Below are 24,481 nucleotides of genomic sequence, written 5' to 3'. Positions count from 1 at the left end.
GTATCGGCAATTAGCTTAACCCCAAACGTGTCCCAAACCCTATTCGGAGAAAGTGGCTGCGGCATCCCTGTAGGAAGACCAGCGATTGGGCAGGTATATATACATGCTGCAGTATAAAGCTATAAAAAATGTAACTTACACAAAAGAAGCTACAGCGTGCCCTAAATGCGACCGTGGCTCGTGTAGCGCTGTGTCCTAATATAACGAATAACGCTTTTGAGGGGAAAAAAGAAAGTCCTGTTGATATACGGAGTAGAAGAGCTAGGCTTAAGCGAAACATTTGTTTCGTGACTGACGGTCTGACGGCTTTTTCTTTCGGTTTTGTTGTCCGGATGCTTTTGGCCAAGCCGCGTCTCTCATTTTACTGAGAGTCTCGAGGTCCTGTCTGCAGGTACATGGCGATCATGCGTCCACTGCGGCCTCGGATGTCCAGGGCGACGACGCTGAACATCGCCATCTGGATCTGGGTGGCGAGCAGCCTTCTCTCGCTGCCGAACATACTGTACTCGACCACCAAGGCAGAAATCTTTGCCAACGGCGACTCTCGCGTCATATGCTACATCTTCTGGCCCGACGGTGACGTCACCGAGAGCCACGACGAATACGTGTGAGTTGTCCGCCCTGCACAACTGGACGACTGTTCGACAATATAATGCTGAAAGCCATTCGCGTTTCACACTGCGCTCGCTAGTACTCGTTCGGACTTGCTGTTGCTTAGTTGTCGAAGGCTAAAGATCGCTTTTGCTAGCTCGTACACTTAGCTGTGTGGCCGTTTAGTGCGCGGTTGCTAGCTCTATAGGTGTATTGCGTAGTGCATGTATTTTCCAGATCTTGTACAATCCTCTGTTGCGCATAAATATCTAAATAAGATCACCGCGGTTAGTATAGTGCCGTCACCGCTTAAATGCGCATGCCTTGTCGATGCTGATTCATTGCAATCAATTTCGCTGTTAATAGTACAGGTGCTAGAAAAGCCATAGACTCATAGCTTAGAAAACTATCAGGATGATGTGTCTTCAGATCAAAGTCTGCATCCATGTGCTGGGGAAAAAGAAAAAAAAAAAGGGGGAGGGGGGTTAAGCGTTTAAACGCTTAAATGATAAGCGTTTACACCAACGCTTATTTCGTGACACCTAAGCGTTTAGCAATTGCTGCGTGGCCTGGCTTCGCACTTCTGCATCCAATGGGCTGCATCACCTTAATTATTTAGATATCAGTGTCAGTAAACCAAAGGTGTCCCAGTGAGTATTGACGTTTTCACCAATGTGGCACCTGCGCAAGCTTAGTAGTTTTGAGATTAATGCCAGGAGGCACGAGTAACTCTTTCTTCAAGAAGCGCGAATCACGTAGACAGAAGGTGCCGCTACAATTTATGGTTTCCGGGCTGCGTGGTACTTATTTTTAGTATGAGGTTTGTCCTTAACATAAAGAGATATTTTGTGTGAAATAAAAAAGGTGTGTTTTATTGACTTCGCATGCGTATTAGGCGCACAATAGCGCAACCTCGTGCACGCAGGTACAACGTTGTGATCCTGATTGTGACATACATGATACCGGTGACATCGATGGCCTTCACCTACTTCCGCGTCGGCCGTGAGCTGTGGGGAAGCCAAAGCATTGGCGAGTGCACAGCCAAGCAGATCGAAGCCATCAAGTCGAAGAGAAAGGTGAGGGCGTCTTTCATTTCGCGTGCTGCTGACCATGGTACGAGCCGGCTGACCGTTCGGCGGGTTGTTGGTGTTGTTGTTCTTCCCAAGTATACACGATATACATAAGCATTTCGCCTCACGAGACTTGTATGTACTCTAATAAGTTAGTACATGCACGTGCCGGTATGGCGCTAGGTCTAACCATCGTACCGTCCATTCGCCAAAATCATTTCAATGTGGGTACCACTTTCTCGTTCGAGCGCATCACATAGTGCATTTGGCGTCGTCCTAAACGAAAAAAAAAGAGTACTAATTGTCGAGGTGTGAATGCAGAACTTTAGCGACACCGTCTCGTGATGTGTTGGCGATTTGGTAATCCTTCTGATATCGCAAAGCATGAACTAGCGTCTGCAGAGGATGGTTAGCGGTAAAAAAGAGCTGAAGCCACGCATTTCTACGGTAATACGCGTATTCAAGCAAACAGCAAAGCAGAGTGCACAAAGTTCTACTTCATCTAAAATTACGCAGAAATACAGGCTCTCTCTTTTTTTGTAGCCGCTAGAGCAAGAAGTGCATACCTAATTGCCTCAGCTGTGCAACACTCTTTATATTGTGGTGTAGGCAAAATACATTTTAAATACGTGCAGATAAAGCAAGAAAAAACATCGAGCACAGTGCAAAACACGAATGTGACCGAAGGCCAGTATCCCACTGATTGGCAGATTGCAATTCTCTCACAATTAATAAGTACGTTAGCACGGTTGTGTGCATTGATGTGCCAATGGAGGGCACATACATCACCATTAGGCTGCAGTCAACGCGCTTTACTCGCCAACAATCAACTCAAACCGCCTACGGCGAAGCGCCGCAGCATACATTTGTATACGCGCCGCCGACCGCCTATCCACACAAACGCGGCGACGGTGCTGCCACCTATAGCCCGATCTCGCGGCGAATAGCGACTGAGTGAGCGCCGTATAGCGAATATACTTCAGCGTTAGAGGGGAGCCGGAAACAAGTTCTTTGGAGCAATCAACTACTACTGCTACCACTACTACTACTACTACTACTACTACTACTACTACTACTACTACTACTACTACTACTACTACTACTAATCAATCAAGAAATCAATCAATCAATCAATCAATCATTTATTTAACGTGCCCAGGAACAACCGTGAGGTCTTTATGCAGGCGCACGCAAAAAAAACAATAAAAATAAACAATACAATACAGACAGTCTTCAGAAATAAAAAGAGCAAAAACACTTAGACAAAGAGAAATGAACACAGGAGTAAAATAAGACAACAGGAGAAATGTTGAAGGGGAATAAAAAATTAGATTGCATATATACAACAATGCGGAAAGACGGAGAAGGGCAGACTTTGTACATTGTGCCATACTATGTCAAAACAGTGATTGTGGACTATGAAAAACGTCAAGATCAAGAAAATTAATAATATAAAGACCTTGTATTCTGTGAACGGTAGAGTGTTGGAAGAAGCAGGCGGGTACATGAAACGGTCTGTTCTCTCTGGTTAACTTACGCGGAATTCGAAAATTAAAACAACTGAGAAGTACAGGGCAGGATATGATACCGTGGACTAGCTTGTAAAGAAATAAGAGATCAGAACGATTTCGTCGGCAGTGAAGTGATGGCAGTGATAATGATTCAGCAGTATTTGAACGAGAATCAGAGTCATTTTTAGCATAGCGATGGTTATATATGCTGAGGAATTTTTTCTGAACTCGTTCAATGGTGTTACCGCTGGATTGAGCAATGCCATTCCATATCACGGACGCATACTCAAGTTGTGGAAGACATATTGCCGTGTACAATTTGTGTAGGGCCATGGGAGACCTGAATTCTCGAGATATTCTACAAACACATCCGAGAGAACGAAGGCCCCGCATAGCAGCACGCTTAACGTGAGAAGAAAAGTTGAACGCGCTGTCAACAACAACACCAAGATCGCTGATTTCATAAACTTTGCATAACGACACAGAATTGACAGAGTATTGAAATGACACGCTAGATGTTTTGCGAGTGATAGACATGAATTTTGTCTTTGAGGTATTCAGAGAAACGTTATTGCCGTTGCACCATTCGGAAAAAGAACACAAATCTGACTGCAGCAAGCGACAGTCGTTAACTGAATGAATTTCCTTAAATATCTTGATGTCATCGGCATACAAGAGGAAAGAAGAATTACGAATGGCAGAAGAAACATCATTAACGTAAATTAAAAATAGGAGTGGGCCTAATACCGACCCTTGAAGGACCCCACTAGTCACATTATACAAAGAAGAGGTTTGGCCATTTACGGCAACATAACAAGATCTATTGAGCAGATAGCTGTGCAAGATATTCACAATCGACATGTCAACGTCAAAGCGTGCCAGTTTAACCATAATCAGTGTGTGGCTGACTACGTCAAAAGCCTTGCTCAGGTCACAGTAGATTACGTCAACCTGTCCTCTCTGAGAAATAGGTGTGGAGATCTGCGTCATAAAACTAGCAAGATTTGTGGAATAATAATAATAATAATAATAATAATAATAATAATAATAATAATAATAATAATAATAATAATAATAATAATAATAATAATAATAATAATAATAATAATAATAATATAATAATAATAATAATAATAATAATAATAATAATAATAATAATAATAATGTCTTATTTTTTATTAATTATTTATTAGTAATTATTTTTTATTTTTTAGTAATTGCCGGCTTATTTCTGCGTTCTTATGTGCAGTTTTTGTCAAGTTTAGTGACACTGTTTTTTTAAAGATATTGTCTTCAATGACCAAGCCAAGTTTTCGACAATTAAACGGCATTTTTGCGCGTTAGCTGCCCAGTCTCTCTTCGGGCAATGTTCCTGCATGGTAAAACGGGAAGACGGCTATTGTACACAGCTGAAGACTTTCTTTCCAGCGCAATACGGGCTTTAAAAAAAATAATGGGTCGAGGAGCTAATAATAATTCTTTTTTCAAATGAAAATTTTTGCGATGCAGTAAATCATTGCCTGTTGTGGGTGCAGCTTGCTCTTTCCCGTCTCTATAGCATGAAGCAGGACAGGTGATACAAAGAGTTGTATGTTAACAGGGCATGTTTGCCCACTTACCATGATATGCCGCGCAACCTGTCACGCAAGAATAACTAAGCCGGTGGCGCGCAGGTCTCCTGTCCGTATATAGCAGTGCGCCTGTGCCGACTGGTACGAGCCGTGGACAGCTGAGTGCACACAGCGCCCACGGGGTGGTGCCCTCTAACGTAAGGTAATGTGTACATAAAGAATGTGAAACAAACGGAGATGTCAACTTGGATGCAAAAGGTGGAAACGAAAAATGAGCATGAATATTTACAAATTTACAAATCCTGCAAAAAAAGAAAAGAACGGAAATCAGAAGGCAAACCCTGTATGATAACAGAAGGGGCGGCGGTTCGCAATTAGAAGCCCGAGTTAGCTGCCTGAGGACCACAACACACCGGAGTAAATAGTCACAACAGCAGGAGGCGTGTGTCTCCTGCAAGAAAAAAGTTCAGAAACTACTCAACACATTGTAGCATAATGTCGGGATATTCACGCAGCAATGTCCATTGAAGGCGCTCATCTTTCAAAGGCTCTGCGTTTCAAAGTGGGTGCAAATGTTAGCTGGTCAGCGACTGATATAAGCAAGATACGTTCAGGGTATTTGTGGGGGGAAAAGCAAGGACAATATTGATAAATCGCTAGCGTAGCAACATCATTGATAAATCGCTAGCGTAGCCAAATCGCTAGCGTAGCAACACACTAGCGCGGGACGGGTAACGACGAGTAGACAAACATTGCAGAACGTACCAACCCACATTGTCGCCACGATCTGTGGAATGAAGGCGGTGACGACGGCTCTTCATCTCGAGCGGAGGTGCTCTGGCACGGCGTGTCACCGTACGGGTCCATCACGTTGCCGATCCTTTGAAGGCGTGCGCGCAACATAGGGTTCATACCGGCGTGACTCGTAAGAGCACGGGCGGGCAAGGCAACAACAGCGGTTACCCGAGAAGCATGGAGTTGACGGAGTCGCGGCAACCGACCGGAAGTACACGCTGTTTCGAAGAGCGCGTCAGCGGTATGTCACGTGAAATTGGGAGGGGCACTCGGCGAGGAAGATGAAGCGGCTTTGGGAGAGGAGACCAGCCGACGAAGTGAAGGAAGCCAAGGAAAGAGTGAAACGAGCGACGGCAGCGTTTCGATCATCAAACGCGTGTAACTACGCTATCACGGCACCGTTTCGAAAAATTTTCACGGCTACGTGTTCGTTGTAGACTCGTGTACAACTGTCATACCACAACTAAATTTCAACCTCTGGGTGGTTTAGGGGCCCTTCATCTACAATGTCTGTTGTAAAGCGTTTAGCGTTTTAGTTTTCGGTAGATGCAAAAATGTTACAGCAAGGTAGCTTTTATTTTTCTGTTCGTACCAAAACATACGGTAACCGAGTTAACAGGAGTGTTTCGGGGGTTTAGCGCCCTAGCATGTACAAAGGCTGTGGAGGATCACACGTTTATGCTCGAGACAGAGAAATTAACTGCAGCAGTGTGCTTGACTGGGTTGGTTAGTGCATTATGAAAGGGAACAGAACAGCGCTTTGGACAGGACAAAGTGAAGACGACCGACAAGGCGCAGATTAACAACCAAAGTTTATTGCATAACAATAACTACAATATATAGGAAACAGGAATCTGTGCAGGCAACAAAAAAAAAGAAGAAGAGAGTGAAAAAGAGGCGAAGATATACAACGTGGGGCACTCAATGAAGTTAATATTTTGAGTATTATCACAAGGCCCTTAATTCTGCAAAAACGCACACTAGACTCACGTGGCCATTGTGCGACGTGTTAAGTTTATTCTTTTTCTTAGAACGCAAGCTCCCCTAGACCACTTCTGTCACTTGCGCTTGTTGCTGGTGTTCAGTAACTTCTTGTTTTAGCACTCCTCTTTTTCGACGGTTCCCCTGCTTGTGGAATTTATTGACGTTGAATTTGACCATTTGTCACGCCATGTAGTAGGTGTATCTGTGAAACACACTGGTTTCCTCGCACCTAAACATGAACCGACCGGCCCAGCTTTTCACACTTCTGTGAAACAGAGCGGCGCATTGCCTGTGCAAATTGTCGAGCCTGCTTAGCTGCTTGCTATACACGCGGGCAACTTTTCTCGGAAATGAAGGGAAAGCTACGGGGGTACGGAGCTTCCGCACATGTACTCTTACGCGAAGTACTCCGGTTTGGCGCCCGTTTCGTAGTGTGGAAAGTGATGGCTGCGCGGCATCAGCGTTGCATAACTTTCGATTTTACAGCGAAAGCTGTTATGAGATCATTTCAGCGGCCGTTTCTGGCGCCATAGTTGTCCGCCGCCGCCGCCGCCGCCGCCGTCGCCAGTGTCCGTAACCACTATCACTCGAAATAAGAAAAAAAAAGCGAAATAAGAAAAAAATTCTAGGATGGAACGAGGTTCGAACCTGGGTCCTCTGCGTGGAAGCCGAGTATTCAACCTCTGAGCCATGCCGGTGCTTGAAACTGCTTTCCAAAAAGACCCTATACAGGCTTCTTGTCGGGAAGGAACCACATTAACATATGCAATATAGCGTGGTAGAAAAGTAAAATAAGCACCAAGCGTCGCACAACGCGAATTCTGCAACCAGGCGTCACCCAATGCGAATTGCGCAGCGAGTAGGTTGTTGAATACTTCCAGCCCATTACAAAGGGCTCCGCCACAATTCTTCATCGTCATCAGGCACAGCATCAACAAAGTGCGTATAATGCCTTACATGCGTTTAGCAGGTACCACGGCTCTCCGTAGAATGACAAAAAATGGCATAGTGCCTGCTTCCCTACTTCTCAAAAATTACAGTGATTTATAGCGTAGTGGGTTCCTCGCACGTGCACTTGTATTGGTTGCCAAGGAAGCCCATAAGCGCATGATCCATTTCCTCGGGGTCTCAGTAACATTCTTCGCCCCCCCCCCCCCCTCTCTCTCTCCCACGTCAACGTATGTTATACAGCATGGCGGGAGAGGGAAATAGCGACCGGGCGTCACCCAATGCAAATTACATAACCGGTGGGCCGTTTAAAGCTTACAACCCATTACAAAGGCCTGAGCCATAATTCTTCATCGTCATCAGTCGTCGCGTCAACAAAGTCCACATAATGCCTTACAGTCGTGTAGCTGGTGCCTCGCTTCTCCGCAGAATGACGAATAATGGCTTAGTAGGTGCTTCCCAGCTTCACAAAAATTGTGATTTATGGCGTAGTGGGTATCTTGCTAGTGTACTTGTATTAGTAGCCCAGAGAGAGCTTGCAACGGGCTCTAGAAACGCCGCTCTTCCAGCTTTCGCTGTGACTGTGCTGCGGTTTCAGCGCAGGCCTGGCGTTTTTTCTGCTTATACGACCATTTGTGAGCAGCAATAATAATAATAATAATAATAATAATAATAATAATAATAATAATAATAATAATAATAATAATAATAATAATAATAATAATAATAATAATAATAATAATAATTTTCGGGGTTTAACGTCCCAAAACTACGGTATGATTATGAGAGACGCCGTAGCGGAGGGCTCCAGAAATTTCGACCACCTGGGGTTCCTTAACGTGCACCTAAATCTAAGCACGCGGGCCTCAAGCATTGTCGCCTCCATCGAAAATGCAGCCGCTGCGGCCGGGATTCGATCCCGCGACCTTCGGGTCAGCAGTTCAGCACCATAACCACCGGACAGACCACCGTGGCGGGCCATTTGTGAGTAAAGTTCGTCGCAAGCTTTCGGAGGAGAGTAGACGGAAGAGCCAGGAGACGGACGCTCGCCTGAAGACGCGGACGACATTTATCATTTGAAACACTCGTAAAAGGCGTGATTTTCAGACGCGTGCAAAAACGCGAAATGACAGTGTATAAATTAAAACAAATATAAATGCATCACTGGTGTGTGCTACGTCAAGATCCCTGCCTTTCCTTTCTCTCCTGTTCCTTCCTTCTTGTATCAAAGAGCTTCATGTAGAAAATGAAGTCCTTTTATGGCGCTAGCACCTAGCGTCATTATGTTTCTCAAGAAGCACACCGGAATTCGTCCCCAGTCAACCGGAAGCTCGATCGTTGGCTCGAATGTTATGAAACCCCAATAAAAATAAAAGCTCATGCAAAAAGGAGGTAATGGTTCCAGTTAATAATTGTGTAGAATACATACGATATCGAAGCATAACTTTAGTGAGGCTGAGGGCCAATTCATTGTGAGAATAATTAATGAAAATTGATTTAGTGAGCTCTTTGAAAGAGCAGGCTGCTTTCATTTGGGTATGTGCCATCACGATGGCACATACCAGGACTGTCTTCTTTCACTCATCAGTTGACTCATTCAAATGGACGACGGTGAAAAAGCAGGTCCTAGTAGATAGTGTGTGTACACTGAAGTTATGAAAGTCGGCGACCAAAAGTTAACCTAAAATCTACTCAAGTAAAATAAAAGCTCTCCAAACGCTGGGGGCTGTCGCCATTAAAGACTCTTAAATGGAACATTAAGGTCGGTGAGGCAATTGAGGGACTACATTATTTAGCGGTAGCGTTCGTGCAATTTGGCTATGTAGCCTTCGCTTCATTGCCAAGAAAGGTTGTCCGAAAGTATAGCACAAAAGCGTAATCCAAATCCCATTTTTTTTTGCTCTACCTTTTTGTCTAACAGTACCTGTCGTGGCCTGAAAACAGTACCCACGAGCAACATTGATCACCACATAAGGAGGTAATGACTGTAGAAAGCAAGGAAGAACGTCTTGCAACTCAATCTTTTCTAAGAAAGGGTTCGGATCGCACTATGGGAATCTCGTTTAACAGGTCCAGAACATTTGGCTAGGCATACTTCGATCGTCATCTTTCTTCCCCTATTCTTTTAACACGAAAGTGGTTTATGCCGGGGTCCACCACGACTTCACTGACGTGTTTCCGTCACGGATATGAAGTTGTAAAATGTACACTAACAGATTACAAAGAAAAACAAGAAGAAAAAGTTCCGTCGTCGGGATTCGAACCCACGATCTCTCTCGCTCCGCAGCGCGCGGCGCGAAACGATCGGCCACAAAGCCTACGTTCTTGAGCACATTAACGGCAAGCTATTTATGTACACCATTTACCGCTGGCGGTATGCGGAGCTCGGAGGCACTTGTTTTCGCCCCGCTCGTTGCGATGCGCGCGCGCCCCCACGTGTACTTTGCCCTGCAGGGCGTTGTTGCCCGTGCGCGCGCTTATCTCGAAATGGGGGCGGTTTGTACGTCTTGTGCTTTCACCGCAAGTTTACGTTGAAGATACAGAGTGCACGAAGGTCACTTCGCTCGCTACAGCTGCCGCGTTTGCTAAAGGAGCATGCTGCCACAAAAAAGTAACAGCTATGGCAGTTGTTAGTTCGCGCTCATCCTGTGTGTGCTCTTTTTGTGCGTCCTTTGTGCTTGAGCAGCACGCTGAAAGTTTCGAGCTGCTTGCCGTTCTTCACGTGACATTCCAATTTGTTGCTATTGCATTCATTGCTTCGCCCTTGCGGCGAAACAATGCACAATAAACGCTCAACTGCCTCTGTGAAGACACGTTTCACTTTCGTGTTATGCCGATTCCTATGACGGAGGGATCAGCTTTGTTTTTTATTATTATTTGGTGAACGTAAAATGGTTTTGATAAAAGTTCTGCATGAAATCTTGCGGGTATTTATCCGCTTCACCCGTGAAAGCACTGTGACATAAACGGATGGCTCTTTTGTTCCCGAGTCGAAATTTCATGTTCTCAACACATAAAAGTGAGCCTTGCCACGTGCCTAAATCGGAAGGCGCGCTGCGAGGCGGTGGTCCCTGTGGAACGGTGGAGCGTGCCTGCAACGTTGTTTCGTCTCGCAAGGGCCGCACTTTAATCCCGTTTCGAGCGCAATCTGTGCCGAACCATAGCTGCGGCATTCCGATCCACGTGGAGAGAAGTCCGCTTATAACCGGGGATGCTCAGCGCCGTACCGCCTCCCTTCTTCAATTTGTTATGGTGCAGCGTACGTTCTGGTGCTTTCCTTTTCTTTTCTCTTGCCGTTATGGCGGTTTACATTTTTGTCTCATCAGATCGTTTCAACTTGTGCCCGCAGTCGTTTTGCTTCCTTCCGTTTTTCGCACACCATCGGAAGGTTCAGAAGGCGCAATTTCCACACCGAAACATACCTCAGGGGACAGGAACGCTTCGCGGTGACCGGGCTCCCCTGGCCGCCGTCTTACCCCCCCCCCCCCCCCCCTTCATGTCCTTTTCGTTTGTCCCCGCTCTTGTTCGGGGAGGAACTGCCGTAGGCCCTCTTGCCCGGCGGCTGCCGACAGAGCGTTGTTTCGGCACAATCAGCGAGGAGCCCATAAAATGGTTGCGCACAAGTCCGCGCTCCGTTTTCGGCGATGTGGTGTGTTCGCGCGCCAGCGCACTGCGGAGGATGCTTGCCGCGCCCAGTCCCGAAGGGGCAGCGCACTCTGCGATAAGGAAGAGCGCACAGCAGCTCGGGGCTCACGGAGGGGCTTGGCATGCCATCTCCACGCGCGGTGTTTCCCCCTGATGATTCTCATTGAGCACCGCTAGACTCATCTTCCAAACCGCTCGCTGCGAGCAGGAGGGGGAACGCAGGGGTCTCCGGGCCACCGTCGCTGCTCGTAAGAATCGCTCCTTAAGGCTCGGTTGCCTCCCTATCGTTCCCCGTTCTCTGTTGCCTTCCTGATGAAGAATTCAAGAACGCTGGCCGATCTTCCGTGTCTTGTTCGGGGACACACAACTTGCGCTCGGCCGACCTGTGTCCAGAAGAGGCGCTTCTTTACGCTCGCTCCGCAACAAAGCGGAATTTAATTTGGCCCTCCTAGCTCTACGTTCTTTCTAGAGCCCGGTGATTTGTCCGCGTAAACGAGAGAGTGCTTTATCTGAATGTCCGTACCTTCTTTTACGGCTGGCAGTTGACAGGAGAACTACTACTGGCCTGCTATCACGCAAACATCTCAGTCTGCACCGCTTTTAGCGCGGACGGAAATATCCATTTCACTAGCCAAAAGTGAAGGCTCGGTTTAATCTTACAAGTTATCTTTTCATCCACTTTACTTTCTTTACATTTATATCCCAATTATTACAAGTAACATCTATACTTTCCTTGGCATTATTGTCTGTTAGTTCTCATTAATATTGTGTCTAACAAACAAAAAAAACGAGCCCTTAAAAGCCATCTTCTTTCCTTCATTCATAGAAATGGTCTCGTTCTGGCAGACTTGATGCCTTCAGGTAGTAGGTGAGGGATTATTGGTCAGCTGCCAGCTCGTAAAAAGATCATGTGCTACGTGACGCCAAGAGGCAGAAAATGAGTGTTCCACACTCGCCGCCATGGCTGCGATCGGCGCTGATTAACATTCCTAGGTTTAAAAAATGCACATATATACCCAATAAAGTGGACGTGTAGATGACTGCCGCCGTAGCTCAGTGGTAGAGCATCGGACGCGTAATTTGAAGGTCGCAGGTTCGGTCCCTGACGGCGGCAAGATATCTTTTCGTCCACTTTACTTTCTTCGCGTTTATATCCCAATTATTACAGGTAACATCTCCTGTACTCCCTTGACATTATTGTCTGTTAGTTCTCATTATTATTGTGTCTAACAAACAAAAAAACGAGCCCTTTAAAGCCATCTTCTAAGCTTCCTAGTGACATTTATTCAAAGTAATAATTGCGGTTTAGCAACCAAAATCCAGAATGAGAGGTCGTTCTGTATTTTTTCATAGGGATTAAGTTAGGTCATCTGATGTTCCTTCATGGGCAAGGCTGGCAATTTTCTTAGATGCCTTATCAAAGGTTTTAGTGTTTGCATTTACCTTGGTACAATAGTTAGGCGCCTAACAACACAGCCAAATGTTGTGCAGTTTTACTAAAAGGTAAATCCAAAGCTTGACGGGCACGACTGCCGATTCGTGCCCTCGTCTGAGTGCTACCAGCTGTGCCTGCCCTTGCCGCTGCGAATGTCAATTCGAGAGCAGCGTGGGAAGGCTGGTGACATCGTCTTGCCATGCGGTCTTGATGACAACGCGGTGCTGGACTTTCTTTGCTACGAGAGACTCTGTTCAACTTTTCAACTACCGTAACAGTTTCAACAACGTCATGCCATTCATTAGACAATCTTCGTTTACTGATGTATGGCATGTTGGTGGCCTAGTTGGTTCATAGATTCAGCAGACACGTTGAAACTGCGCGAAGGAGACAACACGGTAGAAACGTGCGTACTCGTGTGTGTGTGCGTGTTCTATGTTTCTACCGTGTTGTCTTCGCGCAGGGTAAACGCGTCTGCTGAATGCGTTTACATTGTTTCATTTATTGTAGTTGACCACATTCGCCAGAGATGTAGCAACTATGGCGCTCGAGTTCCCAGCGTGCGCACGCTCTGAAGTCGCACCTATCTAGCATGCAACTCTCCGGGCTGCCATTCTCAGGTTTGGTTTATATGTGGTGCTTCTTACGCGTTCGCTGTTATTTCTTAGTTTTTGTACTGATAAGCCCTATTGTACGAGACAAGAGGCGCAGTCAAATCTCAAAAACCACCTATCTCAAGCCCTAAAGAGTTGCAGTTTCGTCTATAACGCGAAGCCGTTACACTATAGGCGCAATATTGTGTGCAGTAAGTCCTATATTGTTTCGTACAATATTATATTCCAGCTTCCAGATTCAATCAGCAGACAACGCTCTTCGTGATTTTTTTAATGGACACAAAGTTAATGAACTGTTTATAGTCGTTATTATTGCTCCCTTTGATAGTGTTGAGTTATTAATGAACATATCTCATAGTCACGATATGTGTAGCTGCACAAAAATTATATGTACGGACTGTATCCGCTATATGCACTGGACTATGCCCTTAGAAGATGCTCGTGCTTTATACCCCACATATTGTATATGTACTACATACATAGTGCTTCTGATTATGTTTTATTTTTTTATTCTTTTATTCTTCCTAACTTTCTTCTCTGTGTATTTCTTCAATACTACTATCATGATGATGGGATAGCCGGCTCTAACGTAGCCTACCTTTCCATACTTGTTTCATATATAAATAAAAAAAGACTCTCTGTCGCAACAATCAGCTCCTCTTGCTGCAACGAACTACAGATATTTAGCGTCCGCCTAAAAAGTTCTTTCGTGTTCATCACGACAGTGTGAAAGGTTGTTGTTGTTGTTGTTATTGTTGTTGTTGCTGTTGCTTGTTTTTTTTTTAATATGAAAAAAATATGGGTAGGTAGGCTACGTTAGAGCCGGCTACCCCATCATCATGATAGTACTATTGAAGAAACACACAAAGGTAAAAAAATCAGGAAGAATAAAAGAATAGAAAAATTAAAAATAATCGGAAGCACTATGTACATATGCAATATGCGGCGTATAAAGCATGAGCAGAGTCTAAGGGCATAGTCCAGTACATACAGCGTATAGAGTCCGTACAGATAATTTTTTATGCACTTACATATGTCGTGACTGTTACATATGCTCATTAATAACTCAGTACTATTAAATGGAGCGATAATAAAAACTATAAACAGTTCATTAAACTTGTTTTAGTTTATTATTTATATATGAAAAAAAAATGGGAAACTTGTGTCAATAAAGAAATCACGAAGTTATTGTTGTTAATAATAGAAAAAATACGGCTCATAGACATTAGGTTCGTGAAGGCGTGGGGGGATTATTCCAATATATAATAATACATTCTAATGTGACAGCGTTAAAGAGCTCGTTCCGCAGAAATCCCGGTGTCGGCGTCGGTGTCGGCGTCGTTGGTTGTAAGCGAAAAATCATCATCTTGTATAAAATACAATAATAATAAAAAATCCTAGGTTCGAGTGAGAATCGAACCCGTCTGCGTGGCAAGAAGGTGTTCTAGCACAGAGCCACTCCATTGCTTGGAACTGCACCGAAATTAAATTTCATGCTTCACAAACATACGCGTCCTGCGTATAGGAGTGGCAGTACGAGCTGTAATATCGCAGTAAAACGGGTTACAAGCTTATATTGCCATCGGGTGTCACACCATGTGATTTGCATAACGAGTTGGGGGTTTAAAGCCGGCCACCCATTACAAAAGGCACACACAATACTGCGCGTGTTCCCTTACGAACACGTAGTGGGTGCATCGCAACTTCGAAAAAGTATCACGCGCGTAATTGCTGCTGGTTTAAAGCATGCCACCCATTACAAAGGGCATACACATTAGTGCGCGGATACTCTTACACACACGTAGTGGGTATACACTGTTGTCATAAAAGTGCTGTTGAAGAGGACGGAAACCTTTACCTTTACTATAGGTATGTCGAGTGTGTGTGTGTGTGTGGGGGGGGGGGGGACTGGGTGACTGAACATAATGACAAGCGAAACGGAGTGCGATGAGGACGGGGCGTTCAACTCTTAAAGGCGTAGCTTAAGCGTCCCCAAATTTTTTTTTTTTTGAGGATTGGCATAAATTGCGTGTTGTTGGAAGGTGAAGTTTTATGTTAAAATGAACGAAAAAAAAAACCGGTAAGTTGTCAGTCTGCGCTGGTCCTTGGGAACTTCTTTCGTTGCATGTTCGTGTGGTGTGCGCAAATTTTCCGCAGTGCAGCCAAACCAAATATCCCGCCTTTCCGTCTTATTCTGGAAAATAAATACTAGGAACAATTAATAATTATAGTTTTTAAGCGCATAAAACAACAAAAACAAAAAAAAGAAGAAGTACAAATTAACGAGGTTAGCTGGGCTTCGCTTCATAAATAATTACTCGACAGCGGAGTACACACCCACATGCGGCTGAATACCAGATTATAATACTCAAATGAAAGAAGAGCACAATCTGTCAAGCCCCGGCAAACTTTTCCGAGAGGCAGTTTCAACATTCTTCTTTTCTTGCAGCCGTAAAGTGGCTCCAAGAAAAAAAAAATATAGAAAGAGGTGATTAATTGTTCCTTCCTCATTACAAAAAGAAACAGTGAGGGGAGGACACGGAATCAGATTCGTGTCAGTAAAGGTTCACGGAGGAAACGCAGTATCGCAGTTTTTGTGATGGACACCGCGATCACCGTCGTGTTGCAGGATTCGCTTCCCCGGGGAAATGAGAGCTGCTTATAATCTGGAGGGGCAGCGAGTACTGGGCCTCACAATGCTTTCGTAATTGAACGCCTCGGAAACCTAGCAGCCATGATGCGCGCTGTCAGTGATAGAACGGGAATTAATGGCCCGCAATGTAATGTCTTTTTTTTTTTTCGGGGAATCGGCAGTAACGTTTAAAAATAAACCTTTATGACCAGTACAGTTAAGCTAAATAAACACGTTGCATATATCTGGGAGGGATCTAGAAACTGAAAGAGTACTAGCATGAGGAAATCATTAGGTACGGAAAGGAAGCAGCGCTCTGACGGTGAGCCGGCAAGAAGAGCGGCCATCGTACTTGAATGGTTTTGTCTGCTTAGCGCTGAAGGTATTACAAATGAACTCAGCGGGTAAAATGGAAACGTACGCAGGCAATCAGTCGAGTGCAGCACAACGCATTCCAATGCAAGACTTTTCCTCGTATTGCGGTGCGTCTGTTGCAGCAACAATATTTATTGCTATAGTTCGTTTAGACGAGTTTCTCGTGATCCATTTATGACGCCTTGAGATAGTAGTTCTCGTGGTTTTAAAAAGATTATCAATCGATATTTTTTGGAGAATTGATAGAAGTATTTAACGCTATTGATGCGAATCACATCGCGAGATTGTACAATCACTGGCTGGAGTTATCATTGAACTAATTGGGGTATATATGAAACCTTGCACCAATTAAACGGAAGCAAGGCTCATTAGAATTGGCAATGAATGTTATTTGCGAGCACATTGGAAGTCGTTCGTGTAGCCTTAAGAAAATCTAAACAGTCAGAAAGTGAAATCGGACATATGTGGGATGATGTTCGATCTTTTTCCTGGCGAAAATACGGCAGAGAAAACATATTTATAGGAAGTCCTGAGCACAGGCCTAACGTCTCTCGTTCTCGTGTAAGCCACGATCGATGCTTGTATGTTGGCGCATAGGAGAATAAAACGCAGCCAAGTTCTAATATCTGACATTTTGTATGTATCAAAAGAGATATTCTTCTCGTGTTCGATCTATGGTTGTACAAGCTGCGCTCGATGCCCATGTAGAAATTCTTTCATTGCTACATAAGAACGCGTGCGTAGGCACAAGTTAACATATTTGCTATAAATAACTCCGAGCTATATTATATTTCCTCCTACTGACCCGAAGGGCACGGGATGGAATCCCGACCGCGGCGGCCGCATTTCGATGGAGGCGAAATGCTAGAGGCCCGTGTCCTTAGATTTAGGCGCACGCTAAAGAACACGAGATGGTCGAAATTTCCACATCCCTCCTCTAAGGCGTCTCTCATAATCAGATTGGGGTTTTGGGACGTTCAAGCCCAGCAGTTATTGTATTATTATATCAGATTTGCTCTACTTGCGCGATATCTTGCAGCTGATAAATAAGGGCTGTGTGTTCTGGGTCTTTAATCGAGGAAAACAATATTAGTATTGACAATATTAGCAGTAACCGTGCTACCGGTTATAAGCATTCAGCTCCACGTGTAAGCTATCCAGCCAGCATTCCAGATTTTTTTTTTTTAATGCGACTGCGAAATTCGGTAAAGGGAGTAAATGACACCGGCCTAGCAAACAAGAAGCAACGTCGTCAGCATAAATGTAACCATTCACAGCTTCCTCTCACGCTTTGGTCACGAATGCCTGAGATGCACTTCTTGTTTTTTTTTGCGTTTACTAGAAGAATATCTTTGAAAACTACATAATTCTCACTTTCTTAAAAAAAAATGGAGCCATTGCACTCTGTGAAGGTGGATGATCCGCGAAGCTGTTTAGCACACGACACAGAAGTGACACAGCATTTAGAACCATACCCTGCAACTAAATCCGAAAATGTCTGTCCAGAAAGTCCCTTTTGAATTCAGCGTACGTTCCTTTAAAATTTTTCATTTCAGAATCATGCGTCTGTTTGCCACGACGTGCGTCGTCTTGTCTGGCTTAGCGTATCGTCCACGATCTTAATTTGTGTTAGCCGCCCGCGTGTTGCCTTCTTCATTTTTAGTGGACCAGGGGTGAGTAGTGGGGTTCGCCCAATTTCTGTGGAACATTCGTGTTTGCTCGCTAACAGAGGAGTGAGCATCCGCCGCGGTGGAGCAGTGGTTATAGTTAAAGTCCCTAGATTTTTCCCTGTTCTTTCTTAAGTACCGACATCCATTGAAGCGCCGCCGACGAATCTCATTGTCTAAACGCTCGTTTTTGGTAGCCATGTTCTTCCTAACGCTTTTGCAGCACCCAGTGAAATGCGTCCCCCATTCACTAATGACAGGGGGTTGACGGGAGGAGAAAGGCGCGTCGCGTTAGCATATTGTCCGCTGAAAGATGCGTGGCTAATGTACTTCGACGCACATGGTTTTGTAAATCTTCCAAGTTAGGAAGAAAATGGCGGCAGACGCCAGCTGCGCGTGAGTATACTATAGCGTGAGAGAGGACCGGGAGAGGAGGCAGTTGTCGGTACTTAAGTAAAAAGAAAAAATTTAGGGACTTTCTGCTAACCCGAAAGTCGCGGGTTCGGTCCCGGTCGCGGCGGTCGCATTTCGATAGAGGCGAAATGCTAGAGGCGTGAAAGAATCCCAGTTGGTCGAAATTTCCGGAGCCCTCCTTTACGGCGTCTCTCATAATCATATCTTGGTTTTTGGACGTCAATCCCCGATAACATTATTATTAACAAAAGAGAGAGAGGGACTATTTATTGGAAACACAGATATTTTTGCCGGCGTCTATGTACCGTGCTACTCTGTTTAGGGATGGCGAATGGGATTAAACGATTACAGAAGAGTGGGAAGAATATAATAATTAAAAGAAGGAATATAAACAAATATGAAATGTGCAAGTGAACCTGATACAAATATTTACAACTATGATGTCAGGGAAGGTAAATCTTTTCTACATGAAATAGTCAATCATTAAAGCTTTTCGCTAACAAACGTAATACCCTAGCCATATACAGGTTCGCCGTAAAATTATTTTGCGGCACTGTATATGGTAGAAATCCGTAGCTTGCGTAACCGAGCTAAGACAATCGCATGTTCAACGCACCCATAGCCTTCACATATGTATATCTACGGTAATTGAAACCACGTACCGTTTTTTTTTTTATTAAATGTGTTTAAGGAGGGGTTGGTGCCTATACATGGCTCCGGCTACTCCTCTTCCCTTACTTATTAATTAGCGTCACGAACTTATAAATCAAAGTAGACTCACTCACGGCAATGTCCTTTTCATTTAATTTTTTTTCTTGTTATATATATTTTTTATTTGTTTTTGGTGGGCAATCTGAATGCGACATGGGCAAAGTTTACACACGCGTACCATATCGAATAACGAAATCTCAATCCATTTTGGTAGAACCTCAAAAAATTAATTTTATCACTAAAATTGATTATATGCCCGTTAATGACATTTGATGTTAAAGAACTCGGTTTTCACTTGTGGACAGGATACCCTGCAGACCCCTTGCCTCTTTAAGCAGGAAAATCATTTTGGCGATCTTTAATTTATATAACATCCATGCTTTCCTTGTCGAGTTGCTGAATCGATTTCGTTCGGGGACGCTTGGATCAATACCTTTAACATTTCAATCGCAATTCCGTCAGACCAGATGGTACAGGTGGCATGTTTGGGTACAGCGCGAGAACTGCGAAGACGGAATGGAACAGAAGGGACACGGACGAGCGCTGTACAGGTGGTCCAGCGCTGGTACAGGTGGCAATGTTAACATGAGCTGCGCTAATTCCGAAGAGAACATTCTTCTGTATTCCGTGAAGGGCGCGTTCCACAGTAAAAGCAAGTCTTAAGGCGCGTTGTCAACCAGGTGTTCGATCATTTAGCTATACTGTTGTAAGGACTTTAGCATTTGGATTTACTTGTGAAACCCACAGCATAATTATGAGCCATGCCGTAGTGCGGTGCTCCAGATTAAATTTTACCCCCCGTGGTCTTGTGTGCATAATCTAAGTACACAGATGTTCCTGCATTTACCCCGCCTTCGTTATGAGGCACTCGTTAGGGTACTTTTATACTGCACTTAATTAGTTAACTAACTAAGAATAATTATGTAACATATTTATTATTCACTTTAGGGCCAAGTGCGTTTCCTCACGTTGTAAAGGGCTTTCCAAAACGACCGATCCAATTTCTTGAGGCAACGTATACATGTTTCACTGCGTTCCTTTCTTCCAGCATTTAAAGATATCTCTCGAAATATGAAATAAAATGACGTGACTGCGCTCATGCGCTACCGCAATGTAGCGCTCTCAGCCTTGCTTCGTGCGAAACAACCGGCGTACAGACCGTCAACCTGATAACGCACTGGGAAGCCGATGCCTAGAGCCACGGCCGCTCATTTGCCCACGGTCCACGCGCCGACTGTTTTGCTCAGCACATTTGAGAGTGCTCCAGCAGTACGGTAGCGCACGAGCGCAGTTACGTGGTTTTATTTCATATTTCGCGGGCTTTCTTTAAACGCCGGAAAAAAATCACTACGTTGCTTGCCACAAAAAATTCACCGACGATTACGATATTGCCTAATGCGGCTTCTGAGCGCACCTGTTTAGGTGTTTTGATTTTGCGATAAGTTGAGGCAAACAATTTGGGAGAGAAATGTTTGAGAGAGCACATTTCACACCAACCGCCGCAGACAGAGCGTAGCGCGAGTGCCTTGCTAACCGGGGGACCGCCGAAGGCAGCGCGTGGCCGCGTTCCACAACAGCCGCCGCAGACAGGCATCCGTTCATGCAGCGCTTTATATCCAGATATGGTATTGGTGGACGCCCTCACCGCATGCCGTAATGATGACGTCATCGGCGACCGCACGACGGCGCGCACTACTGTGGTGGCGCGGGTGGCCGCCGCGGAACCTGTCGTCTCGCCACTGTCGTTCCCTCCGACGTTTATAGATACTTATCAATAAACGTTGGTTCCCTCCTCCTCGAGCTCTCCTCGCTATCGCCGTCTTTCATCCTCCGCTACGCTGCGCGTTCACTCTCTTTCGTCTGCGTTCGCTTTGCCGGTTACGACGAAGACGACGACGCTCAGCACAGGGACGGGCGATATGAGCTGCGCTGGTGCGCATCTCATAAGCGCCCGGGCAAACTGGTGCCCGGAAAGCTAAATGCAAAATTTAAGAGTCCGCTAGAGCGTTCCACACACAAAGTGTCCCTTCGACCAACGCACATCTTCTTCTCCCAAGCCTCGCAGGTCAACCCACTTATTCGTGCCCGTGCGCGAGAGCCATGCGATGCGCTGTCACAAGAAGCGCAAGCAGGCACGTGGCATTGCAGACGCTAACACAGCGGCTCGCTGCCTCTCATGGTAGAAACCTCCTTGGGGCACTCTCTCTTTCGCTCTCTTTTGTCCTCATTCGCTCTATCGGTTACGCCGACGGCGACGCCGCTCAACGCAGGAACAGGCGCCTAAGAGCTGCGCTCTAAAAATGGGATTGGTCGCTTTGGAACGCCCTCTACAACGTGACGAAACGCAGTTGGCCCTGAAGTGAACATCAAACATTTTTCATTACTGATCTGAACCAGTTAAGTACAATATAAAAAATACCCTAATGATTGCCATATGACGGCAGACTGTATGTCGTGAGTTTCATTCAGTTGCGGCTATTAACCGCCTCATTTTTTTAGGGGCGAAGCTCCTTATGCCGTGGGTCTGTCCATCCTCCGTTTGTAGGTTTGTAGGTTTGTAGTAGCCACCTCTAGTTCGTGAGAAGCGCGCGTTCTGGTATGCAGTAGAAGAAGAAGACGACGTTGACGAGTGAGACTCTCGTTTTTTGCGTGTTCGCCTGTGTGGCGTTCTTTCTTCTTTACTACGTCTCGTGTTTTCAACGACACCCGAAGAAACATTTCAGAAGTAACGCGCCATGAGGCTCCCTCTTGGCACGCTTTCTCTTTAGCTCGGAGTCGTCAGATGGAAGACAAGGCTGCGGAACGGAGGGCACGGAAGGCGGCGGCAGCGCGCGCTCGCAGACAGAATCCTGAGGTGAGAGCACGCGAGGCCGAAGCTGAACGTCGACGCCGCGAAGCAGATTCCGCCGTTCGAGCCCGCGAAGCTGAAGCTGCTCGACAAGCTGCACGGCTGCGGCGAGAAGACCATCCGAGGGACGTGTATAGACCTGGTATTTTCTAATTTCCAGTTGAAGCCCGTACAAGTACCGCTGTCCCTTCACTTCACGGACCATAAAGCCGTGATAATGAAGGGACAACGCAAGCCAAGCATCATCTAATTAAGAAAAATCATGAATTTTCATGTTTGTAATATACAGACAGTGTTTCTCACTCTTCATATGATGATTGATGGGGCGTTACACAGAACATTCACGGTTTACCGATGATTCTCTCCGGAGCTTCGCCCCACTCATCATCATTCACCACGTGGATATGCTGTGATTCTTTTTTAATATGTGGTTCTAGTTACGTGAAACAGCATAGATAGATAGATAGATAGATAGATAGATAGATAGATAGATAGATAGATAGATAGATAGATAGATAGATAGATAGATAGATAGATAGATAGATAGATAGATAGATAGATAGATAGATAGATAGATAGATAGATAGACAGACAGATAGATAGATAGATAGATAGATAGATAGATAGATAGATAGATAGATAGATAGATAGATAGATAGATAGATAGATAGACTAGACAGACAGACAGACAGACAGACAGACAGACAGACAGACAGACAGACAGACAGACAGACAGACAGACAGATAGATAGATAGATAGATAGATAGATAGATAGATAGATAGATAGATAGATAGATAGATAGATAGATAGATAGATAGATAGATAGATAGATAGATAGATAGATAGATAGATAGATAGATAGCCTTTTGAGCCTAGGGACAAATTCACACACCCAGTCATTCGGCTACACGAGCCATTTTTCCTAGTCCAACGTCTAATTGTTCAGTTAAAGGCGGTTGCATTTGTAATCAACTACTGCGCTCTTACGTGCACACTTACTCGTCGGCCGGGCGCTTACGTTTTTAAACGGCAATCTCAGTTTCCTTTTTTTTCTTGCTGCCTGATTTCAGCTTCCTGCTCGCGTAGCCCATCTTGATTTCCACAGACAGCCGCACAAACCAGGGCTGTGCAAACAGCGTGCGTGGAGGGCTCCTCGCGATCGAAAGAACCCCCACCCTTTTGAATGGAGAACACCGAGTGCGCTCTGTTTTCCACTCTCGCGTGCACCCGGAATAGAATTTGTGCTTCACCCTATCAGGTAACGGGTTTCTGCGCTGAAAGTTTGGCGCGAGCAGCAGGGAATAAAGAAAAAAAAACAGAAGCGAGAGTGGTCCGCGCTGTGTAGAAGCCGGCATCTGCTACGACTCCTGATTTCTGAAACCAGGGAACAACCCGCAGCGCCGGAAAGTTAGGCAGGCGAGAGGAATAGGCTAGAGTAGGCTGAGGAAGCAGAGAAAAAAAAGCGTGTAAAGACGCGGAGTGGCGCAAAAGAGGGCAGCCCTATTACCGCCGAGCCATTTAGCGGCTGCGTTGTTCTTGGGTGCCGCGGAATGCTGGTGGCGGTCCCGGGGGACGTGATCCCGTTCGCGAATGCCTTCGGCTGCTGGCACTGCGGCCTGCATTTCAACTCGGTGTCAGCTGCCGAACCGGCGTCGTGCACACTGCTGCTGCTCCTCGTGGCACACCGGAGCGAACGAGCAATGGGCGCCACCTGCGCCGGCCATCGTCCTCACCCTATCAGCCACTTGACTCACGTGAGGCACACGGTGGCAACAACGCGGGCGCTTCTTGTAACAGCGCGCGCGATATAAACGCCCCGGCTCGCGCCATTTGTCTCGGTACTCATAACCGGTCGTCATATTTATGGCCCTTCCTCTCTCTGTCTCCCTCCTCAAAGTCCGTGTATTCGAAACGCTGATGACGGCTGTCAGCACAGAGCTCACTAACTCGCAACCGTTACGACATTAAATGACCTACTTTTTTTCTGGTTCCGGCTTGTCAAATTTTAACTTCAGAAAACTTGAAGAGTAATCGACAGGGGAGTGCAGTGTAGTCAAAAAAGAAGACAAATAAGAAAAAAATGGCCGGCTATAGTTCCACCCACACATATACCTGGTGGCAGCAGTAGCAACCCGAAACCTGCGGCTGAACGGCTAAGCGTTATTGCGATAGCAATTATATGGACACTCGGCTTTTTTATTGCGATAGCAATTATATGGACACTCTCGGCCGATTTTTGCCGTCGCCGTCTGTCGACGCCGTCATGTCCCGGATATGTGTATGTATATATATACAGGGTGTCCCAGCTATCTTGAGCCAAGGGTTAAAAAATACAATATTAGAGGCAGGCGAGTGAAATCACTTGCAAATTACTGACAGTCACCTTGCGCACTACAAGCAATTTTTGTTTGGTAATTAACTAATTTGTTAATTAGGATTATTTAATTAAACTGATAAATATTGACTGTAGGCAAGAAATGCGGCTTGCAAAGTTCGAGAGCGTGTTCAGAAGCCCCAATTCCATTTTTTGCGATAAAGAAAGTTTCACGTATACCATTTTTTCCAAGCTGCAAAGAAAGCCCGCGAAATACAAAAAGACCCACGTGACTAGCGCATTCGCCCGCCACGAGAATGCTGCCCTCAGCCATGGTTTGAGCGAACGAAATCA

The 24,481-nt window shown here is 45.4% G+C and overlaps 1 protein-coding gene across 1 annotated transcript in view; it reads left to right on the top strand.

Annotated features, from left to right (window-relative positions):
- The window catches only part of LOC119402848 (tachykinin-like peptides receptor 99D), a 69,993-nt gene that overhangs the window by 27,576 nt on the left and 17,936 nt on the right, over positions 1–24,481 (top strand). Inside the window, exons 2-3 of the mRNA XM_037669901.2 lie at positions 392–607; positions 1,517–1,667. Of these exons, the coding sequence (XP_037525829.1) occupies positions 392–607; positions 1,517–1,667 (367 nt within the window). The remainder of the gene's footprint in view (positions 1–391; positions 608–1,516; positions 1,668–24,481) is intronic.

The sequence above is a fragment of the Rhipicephalus sanguineus genome, chromosome 1 (assembly GCF_013339695.2).
Source record: "Rhipicephalus sanguineus isolate Rsan-2018 chromosome 1, BIME_Rsan_1.4, whole genome shotgun sequence".
NCBI classification, from domain to species: Eukaryota; Metazoa; Arthropoda; class Arachnida; order Ixodida; family Ixodidae; genus Rhipicephalus; species Rhipicephalus sanguineus.
The sequence above is the reverse complement of the archived record's forward strand: the minus strand, read 5'-3'. Positions and strand labels throughout refer to the sequence as shown.